General features: G+C 43.7%; 1 protein-coding gene across 3 annotated transcripts; it reads left to right on the forward strand.

Moving 5' to 3' along the window:
• Nucleotides 1–749: 749 nt before the first annotated feature.
• rnf121 (ring finger protein 121) lies at nucleotides 750–16,498 on the forward strand. 3 transcript variants are annotated; one of them, XM_027154311.2, is made up of 9 exons: nucleotides 752–898; nucleotides 3,369–3,406; nucleotides 4,098–4,239; nucleotides 6,052–6,206; nucleotides 7,026–7,133; nucleotides 9,853–9,973; nucleotides 10,154–10,287; nucleotides 14,251–14,352; nucleotides 16,058–16,498. In XM_027154311.2, the coding sequence occupies exons 1-9, from the start codon at nucleotides 821–823 to the stop codon at nucleotides 16,176–16,178; spliced, it is 999 nt and encodes a 332-aa protein (XP_027010112.1). In that variant the 5' UTR covers nucleotides 752–820; the 3' UTR covers nucleotides 16,179–16,498. The 3 variants fall into 3 exon arrangements, with proteins under 3 accessions (XP_027010113.1, XP_027010112.1, XP_047661597.1); XM_047805641.1 differs by lacking the exon at nucleotides 752–898 and adding an exon at nucleotides 1,185–1,289; XM_027154312.2 differs by lacking the exon at nucleotides 7,026–7,133 and having other exon boundaries at nucleotides 750–898.
• Nucleotides 16,499–16,508: the final 10 nt, after the last annotated feature.

Below are 16,508 nucleotides of genomic sequence, written 5' to 3' on the forward strand. Positions count from 1 at the left end.
GTAAATGTAAATGTGAATGTAAATGATGTAAATGTAAATAATGTGAATGTAAATGATGTAAATGTAAATAATGTGAATCTAAATGTGAATGTAAATGATGTAAATGTAAATAATGTGAATGTAAATGATGTAAATGTAAATAATGTTATTTCTACAACAGTTTATGTTCAAGTGAAAGCACCAGAACTCCTGAGTAACTAACAGATGAACATAATTTGACCTGAGCACAAACCTGACCACTGCAACAGCAGTTATTATTATTATTATTATTATTATTATTATTATTATTATTATTATTATTAGCTCTGTTTGTGTGTGTTTTTTGCTCCCAACCTGAGGCACTGTATTGGAACCGAACAGAACTGATTGAAGTGGCAGCTTTATTGTTTTTAAACCTGGTTTTTGACTTATTGAGCTTTACGGTCTCACTCACAGCTTTTTAACCACAAATGTGTGAAAACAAACCAAACCAAAGGTGATATCTAGTATAATAAAGTGAGTTTGTCATGTTGTGTGCAGTACTGTGTGGTTATAAACATTAACAACAACACACATAAACTAATAATAATAATAATAATAATAATAATAATAATAATAATAATAATAATAATAATAATGTGTACAGGACTGTGTGGTTATAAATATTAACAATAACACACATAAACAGCAGCATCAGTGCTTGGACCCCTAAAATGTCCACAAGGCTCACTAGAGTTCCTTAAAGACGGAAACGCGACCCGGAAGCTGTATGTTGATTGGCTCGTAGCTCGAGTCACCCGGACGTTGCCGGTAGCGTCGGGTTGTGTCAGCGCTCCCTAAGATGGCGGGGGTGTTTGAGGTGGAGGTTGGAGGCGTAGAACACGGACACGACCACGGGCACGGACACGAAGCCCCTCAGGTAACGACAGCTCCGCGGTTTTACTCTCGGACTCGCCGTGTTTGTCGGACTGAGACGCGACGTGTTTAACGAGCTTCGAGGTTTTGACAGAACGCAGCTAACCGAGCTAAATGCTAACGGCTCTGATTGGCCAGGCGACAGGCGACGGGCGGTGTCCCAAATCGCACTGTAGCACACAAGTAGCACACTAGAATGAGGACGCCATATTTTCCCACGTAGGCCACTGATGTAGGGAGCAGGAAGAGATTTGGGATGCGTCCAGATGAGCAGCGTTCAGACAGATGGACGGCTGTGATTAACACTTTTAAGCAATTTATTTATTTCACGTGTTGTTTTCTTTCTAACAGAAAGACTTCATAAACGTTACCGTGTTAGAATACTGACGTTTAAGGTAAAGAACATGTACAAACAATACAGAATATTCTTTTAATGCTGAGATTTGGGTCAAGATGAGCGTCAATATGTCATGAGATTGTGTCATAATCTGCTAATCTGCTTCTTGTGTAGATACAATTTGTGTGTGTAGAGGTGGGTGTGTGTGTGTAGAGGGGTGTGTGTGTGTGTGTGTGTGTAGAGGTGGGGGTGTGTGTGTGTGTAGAGGTGGGTGTGTGTGTGTGTGTGTAGAGGTGGGGTGTGTGTGTGTGTTAGGTGGGGTGTGTGTGTGTGTGTAGAGGTGGGGTGGGTGTGGGTGGGGTGGGGTGTGTGAGGGTGGGGAGTGTGGGTGTTGTGTGTAGAGTGTGGTGGCGGGGGGGTGGTGTGTGTGTTGGGTGGGGTGGGGGTGTGTGTGTGTGTAGAGGTGGGGGTGTGTGTGTGTGTGTAGAGGTGGGGGTGTGTGTGTGTGTGTAGACGTGGGTGTGTGTGTGTGTAGACGTGGGTGTGTGTGTGTGTGTGTGTGTAGACGTGGGTGTGTGTGTGTGTGTGTGTAGACGTGGGTGTGTGTGTGTGTGTGTAGAGGTGGGTGGGGGTGTGGTGTGTGTGTGTGTGTAGACGTGGGGGGGGTGTGATGTGTGTAGAGTGTGGGGGTGTGTGTGTGTGTAGAGGTGGGGGTGTTTGGGGTGTGTGTGGTGTGTAGACGTGGTGTGGTGTGGTGTGTGGGTAGACGGGGGTGGTGTGTGTGGGGGTAGACGTGGGTGTGTGTGTGTGTGTGTCGTCGTGGGTGTGTGTGTGTGTGTGTGTAGACGTGGGTGTGTGTGTGTGTGTGTAGAGGTGGGTGGGGGTGTGTGTGTGTAGACGTGGGTGTGTGTGTGTGTGTGTAGAGGTGTGTGTGTGTGTGTGTGTGTGTGTGTGTGTGTAGACGTGGGTGGGGGTGTGTGTGTGTGTGTAGAGGTGGGGGTGTGTGTGTGTGTGTGTGTGTAGAGGTGGGTGGGGGTGTGTGTGTGTGTGTGTAGAGGTGGGTGGGGGTGTGTGTGTGTGTAGAGGTGGGTGTGTGTGTGTAGAGGTGTGTGTGTAGATGTGTGTAGGGGGATGTGTGTGTGTGTAGAGGTGTGTGTAGAGGTGTGTGGGTGTGTAAAGATGTGGGTGTGTAGGGGGATGTGTGTGTGTATGTGTAGAGGTGTGTGTGTGGGGGGATGTGTGTGTGTGTAGAGAAATGATATCTTTACTATTGTTTTTTTTTTATAAACACATATATAACAAATCTGTTTACAATCTATGATTATTTTATTTATTATTACTATTTTTTTGTAAATGATCTTTAAAAATGTGAATTATTTTTAAATATAAGTAACACTAAGTAAATATTTTTACTGCTATATTTTTAGTTTTATTGTTATTTTTGTACGATGCATCATTGTATATTATAATAATTCATATTTATACATAAATTTTTTTTATATTTCTTTTATCATAGACAAATATAACAAATAAATATTGTGTGTCATAAAAATTATTATTTTTAAATTAAAAAAATAAAGGTCTAAAAATAATTTCATGAAGACAAACCTGCTTTCTGTCTTTCTGAACGCCTCGACGTCACCACCGGAGTTTTATTAGTGTTATTACTGCAGATGGTGACTCCCAAACTTCAGTGTTTTATTGTCTGTGACTCACGTGATATAAAAATCTGACCTCTGAACAGCTCATAGGGTTCAAAATTAGATTAAATAGTTTGACACGTTTAAGTGGTTGTTTTTAACACACGAGTAGAAACGTGTGAAATGTTTTACAGAACGTTCACGAGTTGTTCTGTGGAATATCCCAGCTCTGGAAAAAGGAAATATTTATTTATTTATTTATTACTGTTGACGTCGTTCGGTCGGATCCGATTCGATTTTATTGTCATTACACACGGACAAGTTCGAGGCGGTTTGGCATCTAAAGAAAAGTGCAATAAGCAGCAAGAGAGAGCTGTATAATATTTATAGTATGAACATTATAATATACAGATGAATATTCTAATAAACAATAAATAAAAGCTTTAATGTGTAATTGTAAAATCTCTCTTGACCTGAATGTCATTTCCTTCTCTTAGGTCGACCTCTCGCATCTTTCACCAGAGGAGAAGTGGAGGTTTGTCTTTTCTGTCTTTCTTTCTTTTTTTTTTCTTTTTTTTATGAAGTTCTAATATTTAGCGTCTGGTTACGTCTCGGATGCCGTTACCCGACCCGACGACCGCTGTGCTTCGTGAACACGTTAATAACGTTGATTATAACCATTCACTAATGATTATAATTAACGCTAATGTTCAGTGGAGGTTTGTTTAGAACTTTATTTCATGAAGAAAAAACTCACGATGAGCTGTTGATGTTAAATAAGTCTGTGCGCAGGATTATGGCATGACGTGTTTATGTCTGTAAACATACAGCCAACAAGTAGAACCTGAATACTGGGGAAATACTGACTCATTGTTCTAGGCTTTGTGTGACTCGGGTTATTTGTTATTTCTGCCCTTCCACCTGCCCATGTAATTCTCTCCTCAGCTTGATTTTTATCTCACATCCAATTCTGTCAAAAACATTTTAAATAAATAAATATAAATAAATATAAATTTCAGGTCTTTAAACCATCTTGATATTTCCGTAGACACGTCGGTATTTTATTATTTTTTTTTTTAGCTCAGACTCGGACTCTGTTCCTGTCTCTGAAACTCGAAACGACGGCTAACTTTTTCACCCAGAACATCACATCAGACGTAACGGAGGCAGGTTTAAGTTTAGGATTCTGAGTTAATCTTGAACATCTCCTTCTTTATGTATGACAGGCTGGAACATGCGAGGATGCATGCCAAACACAAAGGGCACGAAGCCATGCACGCTGAGATGGTGCTCATTCTCATCGTCACGCTCGTCATCGCACAGCTCGTCCTGGTGCAGTGGAAACAGCGTCAAGCCAGATCTTACAACGTGAGTACGCCCTGCACTACGCCCTGCACTACGCCCTGCACTACGCCCTGCACTACGCCCTGCACTACGCCCTGCACTACGCCCTGCACTACGCCCTGCACTACGCCCTGCACTACGCCCTGCACTACGCCCTGCACTACGCCCTGCACTACGCCCTGCACTACGCCCTGGTTAAAACACAACATGCTAAAGATCACAGTGTCCGATTATTAGTGACGTGTCACTGAGTACTTGTCAAACTTTTGGTTGAGGGATGACATTGCACCTGTCAGGTGACGAGTCCACAAGTGTCTTTGAGGAAAAACCTGGTGTTATAGGATGTGTTATAGTAATGTAATGTAGTATTACATTAGTAATATAGATCAGACGTGTTCTAGTAATGTAATATAGTATTACATTAGTAATATAGATCAGACGTGTTCTAGTAATGAAGTAGTAAAAATCCATCTGAAGAAATTTTACACATTTCAGATAAGGGTAAAATAAAAGGATATGAAAATGACCACAAAACTTTAACATATTCTGTGCTTGACCGCTAGGTGGCGATGTTGCGTTTGCAAACTTTAACGTCTCTTTAATGTTTGATATGAAATCATTGCCTGATGTTGTTTATCTCCTAAATCACTCTATGGTTACAGCCATTAGTAAGGATAAAGTAAATATTAGGAGCACCGAGGTGTGAAATTATAGAACACAGGTGACTGTTAATATATCTGAGAATCTAAAACACATCAGTAATCAGAAAAACTCATTAGACTCTAATCGTAGAAGATATAAAGCGATATCGGACGTTAATGTCGGATTAAAATACCAAAGACCTGTCGCCTTCCGTCAGAAACGGGTTCGTTCCACAGACGAAGGAAGATTCGAGCAAAACTTCAGACTAAAGAACATTTTAGATGCTAATATTATCTTCAATACTTTTAACAGCATTATTCACCGCAGGGACTCGCAGAGACGGATCAGAGCAGATCAGATCTCATGCAGGTGGTAAATATTAGAAACGAATGGATTCTAAACGAACAGAATTTTTTTTCCCTCAGAGAATTATCACTAAAACGTAATGCTTTTGATTCCTCTTTTATATTTCTTATCCGTTTAAGCAGGAATTTACATCCTGGTATAAATAGCCTTACCTTTACGTAGACGAGAATAAAAAAATATAGTAGTTTGGAGTTTTTATATAAAGAGAATTTCTACACGTTTGTGTTTAAACGGAAGAGATTCAGTGAGTTGCGGTCGGTGTGTCTCAGTATAAATGAGCGACTGTATGGTGATGTGAAAGTGAGTGAGTCAGCATGTGGTGTTGGGTTGAAATATAAACTCGACCGCTGGGACGTCACAGTTTAAAAGTAGAAACGTATTCCCTCTTATTCTTGTTTTCTGTGTCACCATTTAAGTTTCCTGTTTATTTGTCATGTGTCCATCGGTTGCTACTGGATATTAAAGATGGCTGATGTAAAGCTCGGGTTTATCTCCAGGGATGCAGGAGGAGGTTTGGGACCTTCAGTGAGCTTCACATAAAGGAACCTGAAACTGTTTCCACACACACGTTTTTGGTGGTTATCACACGGCGTACGTTTGCTGAGGTCCGAATCCGGGTGCGATTGTTCTCGATGCCTGTCGCAGCGTCGGTCAGGGTGCCTGTTTCGGACTCACTCGATTTATTTGTGTTATGTGACCTTTCCCCTTGTCATTAACCCTAAGGGGGCTCCTTACTTTACACTCATGTTTACGACTCTATCTTATGAATACAGATCTGTTTAAATCTAAACCGTAATCCTGTATAAACACGTTCTGTCTGTTCTGCAGTTGGTGACCCTGTTTCAGATGTGGGTGGTGCCTCTTTACTTCACCACTAAGCTGCACTGGTGGAGATTCTTGGTGACGTGGTTCATCTTCTCCATTGTCACCGCTTTCATCACGTTCCGTGCCACACGCAAACCCTTGGAATGCACAACACCAAGGTAGAGATCTGATGGGATGGGGTTGGATGGGGAAGTGGGTGTATTATTGTTTATTATTATTATTATTATTATTATTATTGTCACACATCACCTAGACCAGGGGTCGGCGACCCGCGGCTCTTTCATCCCTCTGCTGCGGCTTCCTGTAGATTTTGAATATAAATATTTAAATTAGATTTATTTTATTTTAGTTAGTTAGATTTTTTTTAAAAATGAAATTAAAATAAACTGCGTTTAATTTGTTTGTCGCTCAAAATACGCGTCATAATCGCCGCCTTGCGAAATCCGAAACAGAAGCAGACGCAGTTTTGGTTTGCTGCAGCCGGCGAGTTAAAATGTTGATGTCATGAATACGAAGACGACTCGATTAGACGTCGAACGTTTTCTTCGATAGTAACTTTCGTCTCAGCGTCTTTTTTGTTAAGGTTAGTTCAAACTGTTCAAAATATTTTTGTTTGCCTGCAGAAATAAAATGTCATTTACTCTGTAGCAGGTCATTGATGTCATAAATACAACACTACAGTTTTTTCTACACTTACCCTAAAGGTAAAAAAACGATATACGCGGTTCTCTTCATTTTAGATGTCAGAAGGGTTTTGTGGCTCCCTGTGTTTTTTTTTCCTGAGGGAAACGGCTCCAAGTGTCTAAGGTCGCCGACCCCTGACCTATAATTACGTATTAGATTCTTCTTTTTTTCCTGTGAACTCTAACATCGGCATAACATCAGTGTCACGCTGTCATGGTGACTTATGACTCACAGGGTCATGGTTTGGTCAGGGGGTTGTTTACTACTCATACCTCTTTTCTCTCTCTCTCTAGATTGGTTTACAAATGGTTTTTCCTCTTGTACAAGATCAGCTACACGACAGGCATTGTGGGCTACAGCGTAGTCATGTTCACGCTCTTCGGCATCAATTTGATATTTAGGTGAGTTTTACACTCCGTTAAATCAACACGGGGACGTCAGCGGCACTTCGTGTCAAGAAAGGTTTATATAGGTTACGTTTATTTATGTAGGGATGTCGTAGCCAAGTGGTTAAGGTGTTTAACGACAGATCGGAAGGTTGTGAGTTTGAATCCCAGGTCCACTAAGCTGCCACTGCTGGGCCCCTGAGCAAGGCCCTTAACCCTCAATGCAAGTCGCTCTGGATAAGGGTGTCTGCCAAATGCCGTAAATGTAAATATAGTACAATATACTGTGAAATACTTTAATACTGTTCAGCATTAAAGGTGCGGTATGCGTTGTTTGAGAAATGCTTCAGAAAACTGAGTCGGGATGACAGACTAAACAAAAATCAAAACAAACGTGTAGCCAAAGAGCAGAAAGGGGCGTGTCTTGTCGATATGGGCGGAGAGAGTGTTCGGTGCGCGTGTGTGACATTAGCAGAAAGCGGTTTTAACATCGACATGGAGGATAAAAACAAAGAAAGAAAGAGAAGAAAGACTTACGATAAGGACAAGAAGTAGGACGTGTTAATATAGGATCAGCTTTCCAGCGCTGGAGAGAAGTGAAGGAGCAGGAAGTTGGCCACATATTCACAGGTTGGAGTTTCCCGAGTCAATAACTCCTGAGCTAAACGCTGTTACTACACAAATAACACCTCTTTTCTATCGTAGTAATGTAGAGAGGCAGCTACAACCGCGTTTTGTGTAGTAACAGCGTTTAGCTCAGGAGTTATCGACTCGGGAAACTCCGACCTGTGAATATGTGGCCGACTTTACTTAAGACGCCGAGGCGCTTTTTTCCTTCTCGATAGGTGAGTAACGTTGGTTTTGCTTTGTTACACAGAACTAATATATGCCTTTGTCCTTTACATCATTATGCTTGTGTGGCATTTTTGCTTGTTTGTTTATCTACAATCGTATTGTTCTTCCCTTCAGCTATGATAAAGACACGTTTCTTTCCGTTAGTCGCCCGGGTTACGTATGTATGTGTGGGCGGAGCTATCGATACAGGGGTGGGACCCCTTTGGGTTGGGGGTGTGTTTGTTTTGGTGATTTTGTATGTCAACATTGGATTTCAAACAACAGAGACCGCACCTTTAATAACACAGCTCATTGATTGCTTTCACTTATACAGTAAAGCAGCTGTATGTTCAGTCACTCGCCTGCGTTCTTTATTTATATTAAATACACATCCATTAGACACCATGTCAGAGCCCTTTGTCCTTACTATTAAAATGATTTACTAATACAGAAAGGACAGTTTTAAATCATCAAACCCCAACAGCACCTTATTAATGTTCACAATAACTCCTACATTGTGTCTGTATGTGATTAGAGACACGACGCTGTTTTACACCAACACAAAGGTGTAGCATTAACGTCCGGAGTCATCTTGTGTAGGTTGACGTGTAATTCCAGCAAGTGAAGGACATATGAAGAGAAAGTAGACTTTACAACTTTTGACTTCTTTTTAAAACGAATCAGTTCCCAAAACAATGACCACCACCCTGGACACCACCCTGATCGCTGTTTAGCATTGTTGGTGGAAATAACCTAATAAAAGAAGAGCCTGGTGATTTAGTTCACAAGAAACTGTTCTTTACCATAAGGGGATGTGGTTAAGGTGTTGGACTACTGATCGGAAGGGCATGAGTTCGAACGTGTTCACTGCCGGGCCCCAGAGAGGCCCTTAACCCTCAATTGCTCGGGTGTATAAACTGAAATAAAAAGGTCACTGTAGATAAGAGCATCTGATTATTGCTGTAAATGTAAATAAGGGACTTAAAATTGATTCCACAGTCATGAAGCTGCGTAAACTGTGTTGTTCACTGCTCTGTGTGCTCTGTGATGTAATTAATAAAATTACTAGTTAATAACTGATGATTTCAGACATCTTAAAGTACCGATGTGTGAAAAGGCCAGTTATTACCTCCAGCGTGTCGCTGTGTTTTAATATCTCATCGTGTTCCGTGATGAACAGATCACCGTCATGACGAGAAACGCTTCGTGACTCTGCGATTATTTTATTCAGTGGAAAACGGTGTGACTTCAGTCAGGAAGGTGTTTAACAAAAGGAAACAGGAAAAAGAATAACAAAAGCGTCACATGCTTTCAGAGAGAGAAGGAAAATAAAGTCGAGTTTTAAATGAATCATAACTTTTAAAAATAACACGATCACATGCTGGGAATTTTTAAAAAAATATTTGTTACTCAGGACAGCCTTAAAAATATTTTGGTTTTGCTGTAACAGTAAAAAAAAAAAAAAAAAAAAAGGGTCGGTCTGTAGGTCTATATATATATTTTTTCAAGTTTCAATGTAAAAAGAAAAGTTTCGGTGATGGTGATGACGTCGGTATGACTAAACAAATGAGGATATTGTGACGTCACTGACTGGGTCTTCACCCCGTGCCTTCGGGCGCATCATCGCAAACCTTATTTTGATGCTGGAGTTTTTCCAGAACTTTTCCAGTAAAAAAAAAAAAATTTGGGTCTTAACGCAAATTTACAACCGGCGAGTCGGTCGGACTTAAAGCAAAAAAAAAATAAAAAAATCAAGTCGGTCCTAAATTGACGGTTGGTCGGGTTACGGCAAACAAATATATTTTTAAGGATGGCCTTATTTTAATACTTTTTTATTACTACTCATGATTTAGTGTTTACGATGTTGGCACTTTTATTATTATTATTATTTCTTGATCAGAATAAAGCCGGAGGATTCGATGGATTTTGGGGTTTCCATGCTGTTTTATGGCCTGTATTACGGTGTCCTGGGCAGGGATTTTGCTGAGATGTGTGCAGACTTCATGGCTTCCACAATAGGGGTGAGTATCTGTAGGATTCTGTAAGGGTGTGAGTTTGAATCCTAACGAAGCCACAGTGCTCTCCGCGTCTGATGGACGTCTCTCGTGATGGACTGTAAGGTTGTATATGTGGAGAAGGTCAGATCGTGTGTCACGGTTCCTGACTGATGTGTTGTTACTCTTTCACCCCTCTGTGGTCAGTATTACAGCGCATCAGGAATGCCCACGAAACACCTTTCGGACAGCATCTGCGCCGTGTGCGGTCAGCCCATCCTGGTGAGCGTGGACGAAGAAGGGATCATGGAGAACACCTACAGACTGTCCTGCAACCACGTGTATCCTTACACACTAACTACCAGTTAATATTAGAGTCGCACGGACCATAAGGGCGAGACGAGCTGTGAGTTGATAAACCACAGATAACGACGTTCATGTGAGAGCGTACGGTGTGACCAAAATGTCATGTTTATGCGTTCATACTGACGTCATTACTGCATGAGTCACATGTGAACTCGGTGACCTGCAAAACCAACACAGGATGACGTTTCTCTGATGCAGCACATTTTTCAATTGCATCTTCCTTGCGCAAATCCGCTGCACGCACACACACACACGCCCCCACGCACACACACGCGCACACACACACGCACACGTACAGATAATTCAGTTTTTCTGAGTACTTGTATTTCTACTCCTTTTTTTCATTGAATGATTACGTCACCTCTCCATGTAAAATTCAATTCAACTCAAGTTTATTTGTATAGCGCTTTTTACAATAGACATCGTCACAAAGCAGCTTTACAGAACATAAACACAGAGCAGAAGGTAAACATAATTAATGATAAAGGAAATAACGAATAATAAAAGAAATAAGAATTAACAGAATAAAAATTCTAGATTATTATTAGATGTATATAGTTCACAGTGTGTATGTATTTATTCCCCTATGAGCAAGTCTGAGGTGACTCAGGCAGCAGTGGCGAGGAAATACTGCCTTAAATTGGTAAAGGCAGAAACCTTGAGAGGAACCGGACTCAAGGGGGAACCCATCCTCATCTGGGTGACACTGGGGGTGTGATTGTAATATACAGTCAGTTAAATGTTGTATTGGTGTGTTGTAAAATGTTGTAAACTAATCATATTTATATAGAACCTTTTATACATAACATACAATTCTCAGTGCTTCTTACTCCTAAAGTACTAAGATGATAAGGAAGGCGGTTAAAGTTGGGGAAGTCGTGGCCTAATGGGTAGAGAGTTTGACTCCTAACCCTAAGGTTGTGGGTTCGAGTCTCGGGCCTGCAATACCATGACTGAGGTGCCCTTGAGCAAGGCACAGAACCACCCCAACTGCTCCCTGGGCGCCGCAGCATAAATGGCTGCCCACTGCTCCGGGTGTGTGTTCACAGCATTCACTAAATTCCAGGGGTTCCGTTACCACAACGTACAGTGGGCGTGTTTCCGGAGGTGTGTGTGTTCACTGCTCTGTGTGTGTGTGTGTGTGTGTTAACTGCTCTGTGTGTGTGTGTGTGTGTTAACTGCTCTGTGTGTGTGTGTGTGTGTTAACTGCTCTGTGTGTGTGTGTGTTAACTGCTCTGTGTGTGTGTGTGTGTTCACTGCTCTGTGTGTGTGTGTGTGTTCACTGCTCTGTGTGTGTGTGTGTGTGTGTGTGTGTGTGTGTGTGTGTGTGTTCACTGCTCTGTGTGTGTGTGTGTGTTCACTGCTCTGTGTGTGTGTGCGTGTTCACTGCTCTGTGTGTGTGTGCGTGTTCACTGCTCTGTGTGTGTGTGCGTGTTCACTGCTCTGTGTGTGCGCGCGTTCACTGCTCTGTGTGTGCGCGCGTTCACTGCTGTGTGTGTGTGCGCGCGTTCACTGCTGTGTGTGTGTGCGCGCGTTCACTGCTGTGTGTGTGTGCGCGCGTTCACTGCTGTGTGTGTGTGCGCGCGTTCACTGCTGTGTGTGTGTGCGCGCGTTCACTGCTGTGTGTGTGTGCGCGCGTTCACTGCTGTGTGTGTGCGCGCGTTCACTGCTGTGTGTGTGTGCGCGCGTTCACTGCTGTGTGTGTGTGCGCGCGTTCACTGCTGTGTGTGTGTGCGCGCGTTCACTGCTGTGTGTGTGTGCGCGCGTTCACTGCTGTGTGTGTGTGCGCGCGTTCACTGCTGTGTGTGTGTGCGCGCGTTCACTGCTGTGTGTGTGTGCGCGCGTCCACTGCTGTGTGTGTGTGCGCGCGTCCACTGCTGTGTGTGTGTGCGCGCGTCCACTGCTGTGTGTGTGTGCGCGCGTCCACTGCTGTGTGTGTGTGCGCGCGTCCACTGCTGTGTGTGTGTGCGCGCGTCCACTGCTGTGTGTGTGTGCGCGCGTCCACTGCTGTGTGTGTGTGCGCGCGTCCACTGCTGTGTGTGTGTGCGCGCGTTCACTGCTGTGTGTGTGTGCGCGCGTTCACTGCTGTGTGTGTGTGCGCGCGTTCACTGCTGTGTGTGTGTGCGCGCGTTCACTGCTGTGTGTGTGTGCGCGCGTTCACTGCTGTGTGTGTGCGCGCGTTCACTGCTCTGTGTGTGTGCGCGCGTTCACTGCTCTGTGTGTGTGCGCGCGTTCACTGCTCTGTGTGTGTGCGCGCGTTCACTGCTCTGTGTGTGTGCGCGCGTTCACTGCTGTGTGTGTGTGCGCGCGTTCACTGCTGTGTGTGTGTGCGCGCGTTCACTGCTGTGTGTGTGTGCGCGCGTTCACTGCTGTGTGTGTGTGCGCGCGTTCACTGCTGTGTGTGTGTGCGCGCGTTCACTGCTGTGTGTGTGCGCGCGTTCACTGCTGTGTGTGTGCGCGCGTTCACTGCTGTGTGTGTGTGCGCGCGTTCACTGCTGTGTGTGTGTGCGCGCGTTCACTGCTGTGTGTGTGTGTGCGCGTTCACTGCTCTGTGTGTGTGTGCGCGTTCACTGCTCTGTGTGTGTGTGCGCGTTCACTGCTGTGTGCGCGCGTTCACTGCTGTGTGCGCGCGTTCACTGCTGTGTGCGCGCGTTCACTGCTGTGTGCGCGCGTTCACTGCTGTGTGCGCGCGTTCACTGCTGTGTGCGCGCGTTCACTGCTGTGTGCGCGTGCGCGCGCGCGTTCACTGCTGTGTGTGCGTGCGCGCGCGCGTTCACTGCTGTGTGTGTGTGCGCGCGCGCGTTCACTGCTGTGTGTGTGTGCGCGCGCGCGTTCACTGCTGTGTGTGTTCACTGCTGTCTGAACACGTCCTTCGGCCGATTTCCACATGACCGCGCTACGTGTCAGTGCCTCGGCTCGATTGTGAGAGATAAAATAAGGAAGAGGAACTGGCTGTGAACTTCTCATCACTATGTGTAGATTTCTGCATGTCATCACTGGGGATAATCTATATATTTTTTCCAGGCAAAAAGCACAAGGAAACGTGTGTGTTACTGTTCCGAGCTTCCGACGTTTATCACCCAAACCACAGAACGGTTTGTTTCACTCGTCCGCCGTTGGCGATTTAAAGGAAGTGTCAGATTCAGTCTGGAACAGATCGATGTAGATCCTACGTCCTCCGGAACACCGTTCCTCAGCTGCTATTTGGTGGTGACGGTGAAGAACTCGGTAGATGTTCAGACGGTTTCAGATGTAGTGATCGTGAAGCATTTAGCATGTGACATTCGCCACATGGATCAGACTTTGAGATCAGACCTCAGTCCATACCGGTAAAATACCTTATAGTGCACGTCGTCTCACATCTGTACGCTCTGTAACCACAACACACGCTGCTTTTAGGTTACTTCCACATTTCTACATCTCTGTTCTTTATGTACATACTTTATTTAACGCTGTGTTGTTGTTGACTGACTCGCCCACATGTTCTGTCTGCTGGAGCTGCTGCAGCTTTACAGCTTCTTCTTATTCTAGTCTGGAATCTGCGGTTCTTCTGGTGGTGGTTTGTGTGAACACATTTGCATCACAGTGTTCAGAACAAAATCTCCAGAACAAATATATTGACGTTCATTATAAAGTCCAAGAGGAAGTAGACGACCGCTATCGTAGAGCGAGACACGTCTCCGTGGCGTCTGCGATTCTACACGGTCTTTAACTGACCCAGTTTGGCCAGTTAAAGTTTGACCCAAATATTGTAACCTCAGCAATGTGGGAAAGCTTAAAATGAAAGTGTCGTCCTTTAAAACCGTCCGATTAAATATTCTGTAATTCATTCTATAATTCTATCTCCTGAACACCTGAACGGATCGCTTTAATGCGCCGTTCCGCGTCTCAACGTCTCAAACATAACGTCACGTTTTTCCTTGACAGTTTTCTCCCAGATTTCACGAGTTCTGCATACGAGGCTGGTGCATCGTGGGTAAGAAACAGACCTGCCCATACTGCAAGGAAAAGGTGGACCTGAAGAGAATGTTCAGTAATCCGTATCCTTTGTGTGTGTGTGTGTGTGTGTGTGTGTGTGTGTGTGTGTGTGTGTGTGTGTGTGTGTGTGTGTGTGTGTGTGTGTGTGATTGGTCGATCAGAGAGAATTATTATTTATCGTTAAAGGTTAATTACATGTGTACAATAAGTGAAATGTAAACAGAAACCATGGTGCGATGTCCACATTAATGTCCCACTTTTTTTATCACTAACTCGGAAAAACTTTCGTTTTTATTGGAATCGTACAGCTACAGTCATGCTGGAGTTTCTTTTAAACAGCGTCTCAGACTGAAACCTAAAGTGTGGAGTCACATAGTGAGTGTCTCAACATATCGACTTAAACAAGCTAATGATTCATTGTCTTACTGGGTAATGACTTGTGTGTTTGTTTGTTTGTGTTGCTCATGATGCTGAAGTTTTCACTGTAAATGTAAAACTGATCCATTTTGTTTCTTTACCCTGGCCGAGTCAACCTGGCCACTTTAATAGGAACACACGTGCAGCGATCCAGACGGAGCTTCAGACACGGACATTCACATCAGACGTGAGAATGATGGAGTGACCGCTGCGTCTCTGAGCGTGACGTGGGTGTCGGGGACGACTTGGGTTTATACTGAATGGGGCAAAAAACACCTACTTTTACGCTCTAACTCATAGATTAACTCAGATTATTACTCTATAGATCTACAACACAAACTTTTCCGCTCCTGTCAGAAATTAGACCCGGAGATCGGACCGATACACCGACATCAAATGCCCCTTTTCCACCGGAAAGAACCGGGTGCTGGTTCAGAGCTAGCGCTACTGCTGGTTCAAAGTTGGTTCCACTGGCGAACCTTCTAAGAACCGGTTTGCCTTTCCACCAGCTAGAGAGCATCACAGCGCCGAGTGTGACGTCACTGTATACGTGTCACGTGTCCCAGCGATATTAGCGCAGCAGCAGCAAACACAAACACAACAACAATGGCAGATGTTGCTTTACTGTTAATGCTCATGGCTTTGCGAACCTACATTGGCATCCAAACGTGGCGAATAAAACGTGTACGTGCGGCTCCGTGTAATCTGTATAAACGGAGGTTGTAATCGATAAAGTACATAACGTTATTTTATCATTAACACAGAAAAAAATTAGCCTTAGCATGTAGCTACCTACTATCATGTGTGCTGATAATGTATCATATCGCGGTAAAGTAAAAGTGTATTAAACATTAGTATACTTAAGGTACATTATCAAATGTGCTAACAGTAGCCCCGCCCCCAGCTCCCGCCCCAAGCGGTTCTTAAGTCTAGACCAGCGACGTTTTGGTGCTACTTAAGAACCACTTTTCCTGGTTCGGAGCCGGTGCTTTGGCGGTCGAAACAGAAAGAACTGGTTCTAAATTAGGCTCAGAACCTGCACTCAAACTGCCTCGGTGGAAAAGGGGCAAAAGACGTTTACGTTTCCGGCATCCAGGTCCTTATACAGAGCGACCTACATTCTTATCACCTTATTATACGACTGAGAAATTGAGGGTCAAGGGCCTCGCTCAGGGGCCCCAAGATCACATTCTCATGTTTGATGTGAACGTTAACTGAAGCTCGAGACCTGGATCTGCACAAAAAATAATAAATAATAAAACGAGACTGACACGTGATTGGCTAATTGGAATTCTGCCTAAATAAATGTATTTATTTCATGATTAATTTGTCTCCTTAACCGGAGACAAGATGGGAGAGACCTCACGTCATGTACGGACAGTTACTGGACTGGCTTCGCTATCTCGTAGCCTGGCAACCGGTCATAATCGGACTAGTGCAAGGCATCAATTACATCCTGGGTCTTGAGTGACGGCCATGCCCATCCCCGAGAGAGAGAGAGAGAGAGAGAAAGAGAGATACTATATGCAGTCTGTTATGGGGTTAATCTGGACACTGGGACTGGAACTTTAATCACCAAAAGTGTGTAATGTACTGTATATTGGCACACACACTGTGCATCTGTGTATTTAAAGGAGAAAAAAAAGAAATCTAATAGACGTCTGGCTTTGTTTTTGAAATGTGTTTTGTTTTATAATCGTTTTTTTTTTTTTAAAGAAAATACTAATCTGTCTTAATGTTTTTAACCGTAAATGACAACCTCAAAAACTTTTTTTTTTTTTTATAAACTCTGCCAGTTAGA

Source organism: Tachysurus fulvidraco, chromosome 21, assembly GCF_022655615.1.
Source record: "Tachysurus fulvidraco isolate hzauxx_2018 chromosome 21, HZAU_PFXX_2.0, whole genome shotgun sequence".
NCBI classification, from domain to species: Eukaryota; Metazoa; Chordata; class Actinopteri; order Siluriformes; family Bagridae; genus Tachysurus; species Tachysurus fulvidraco.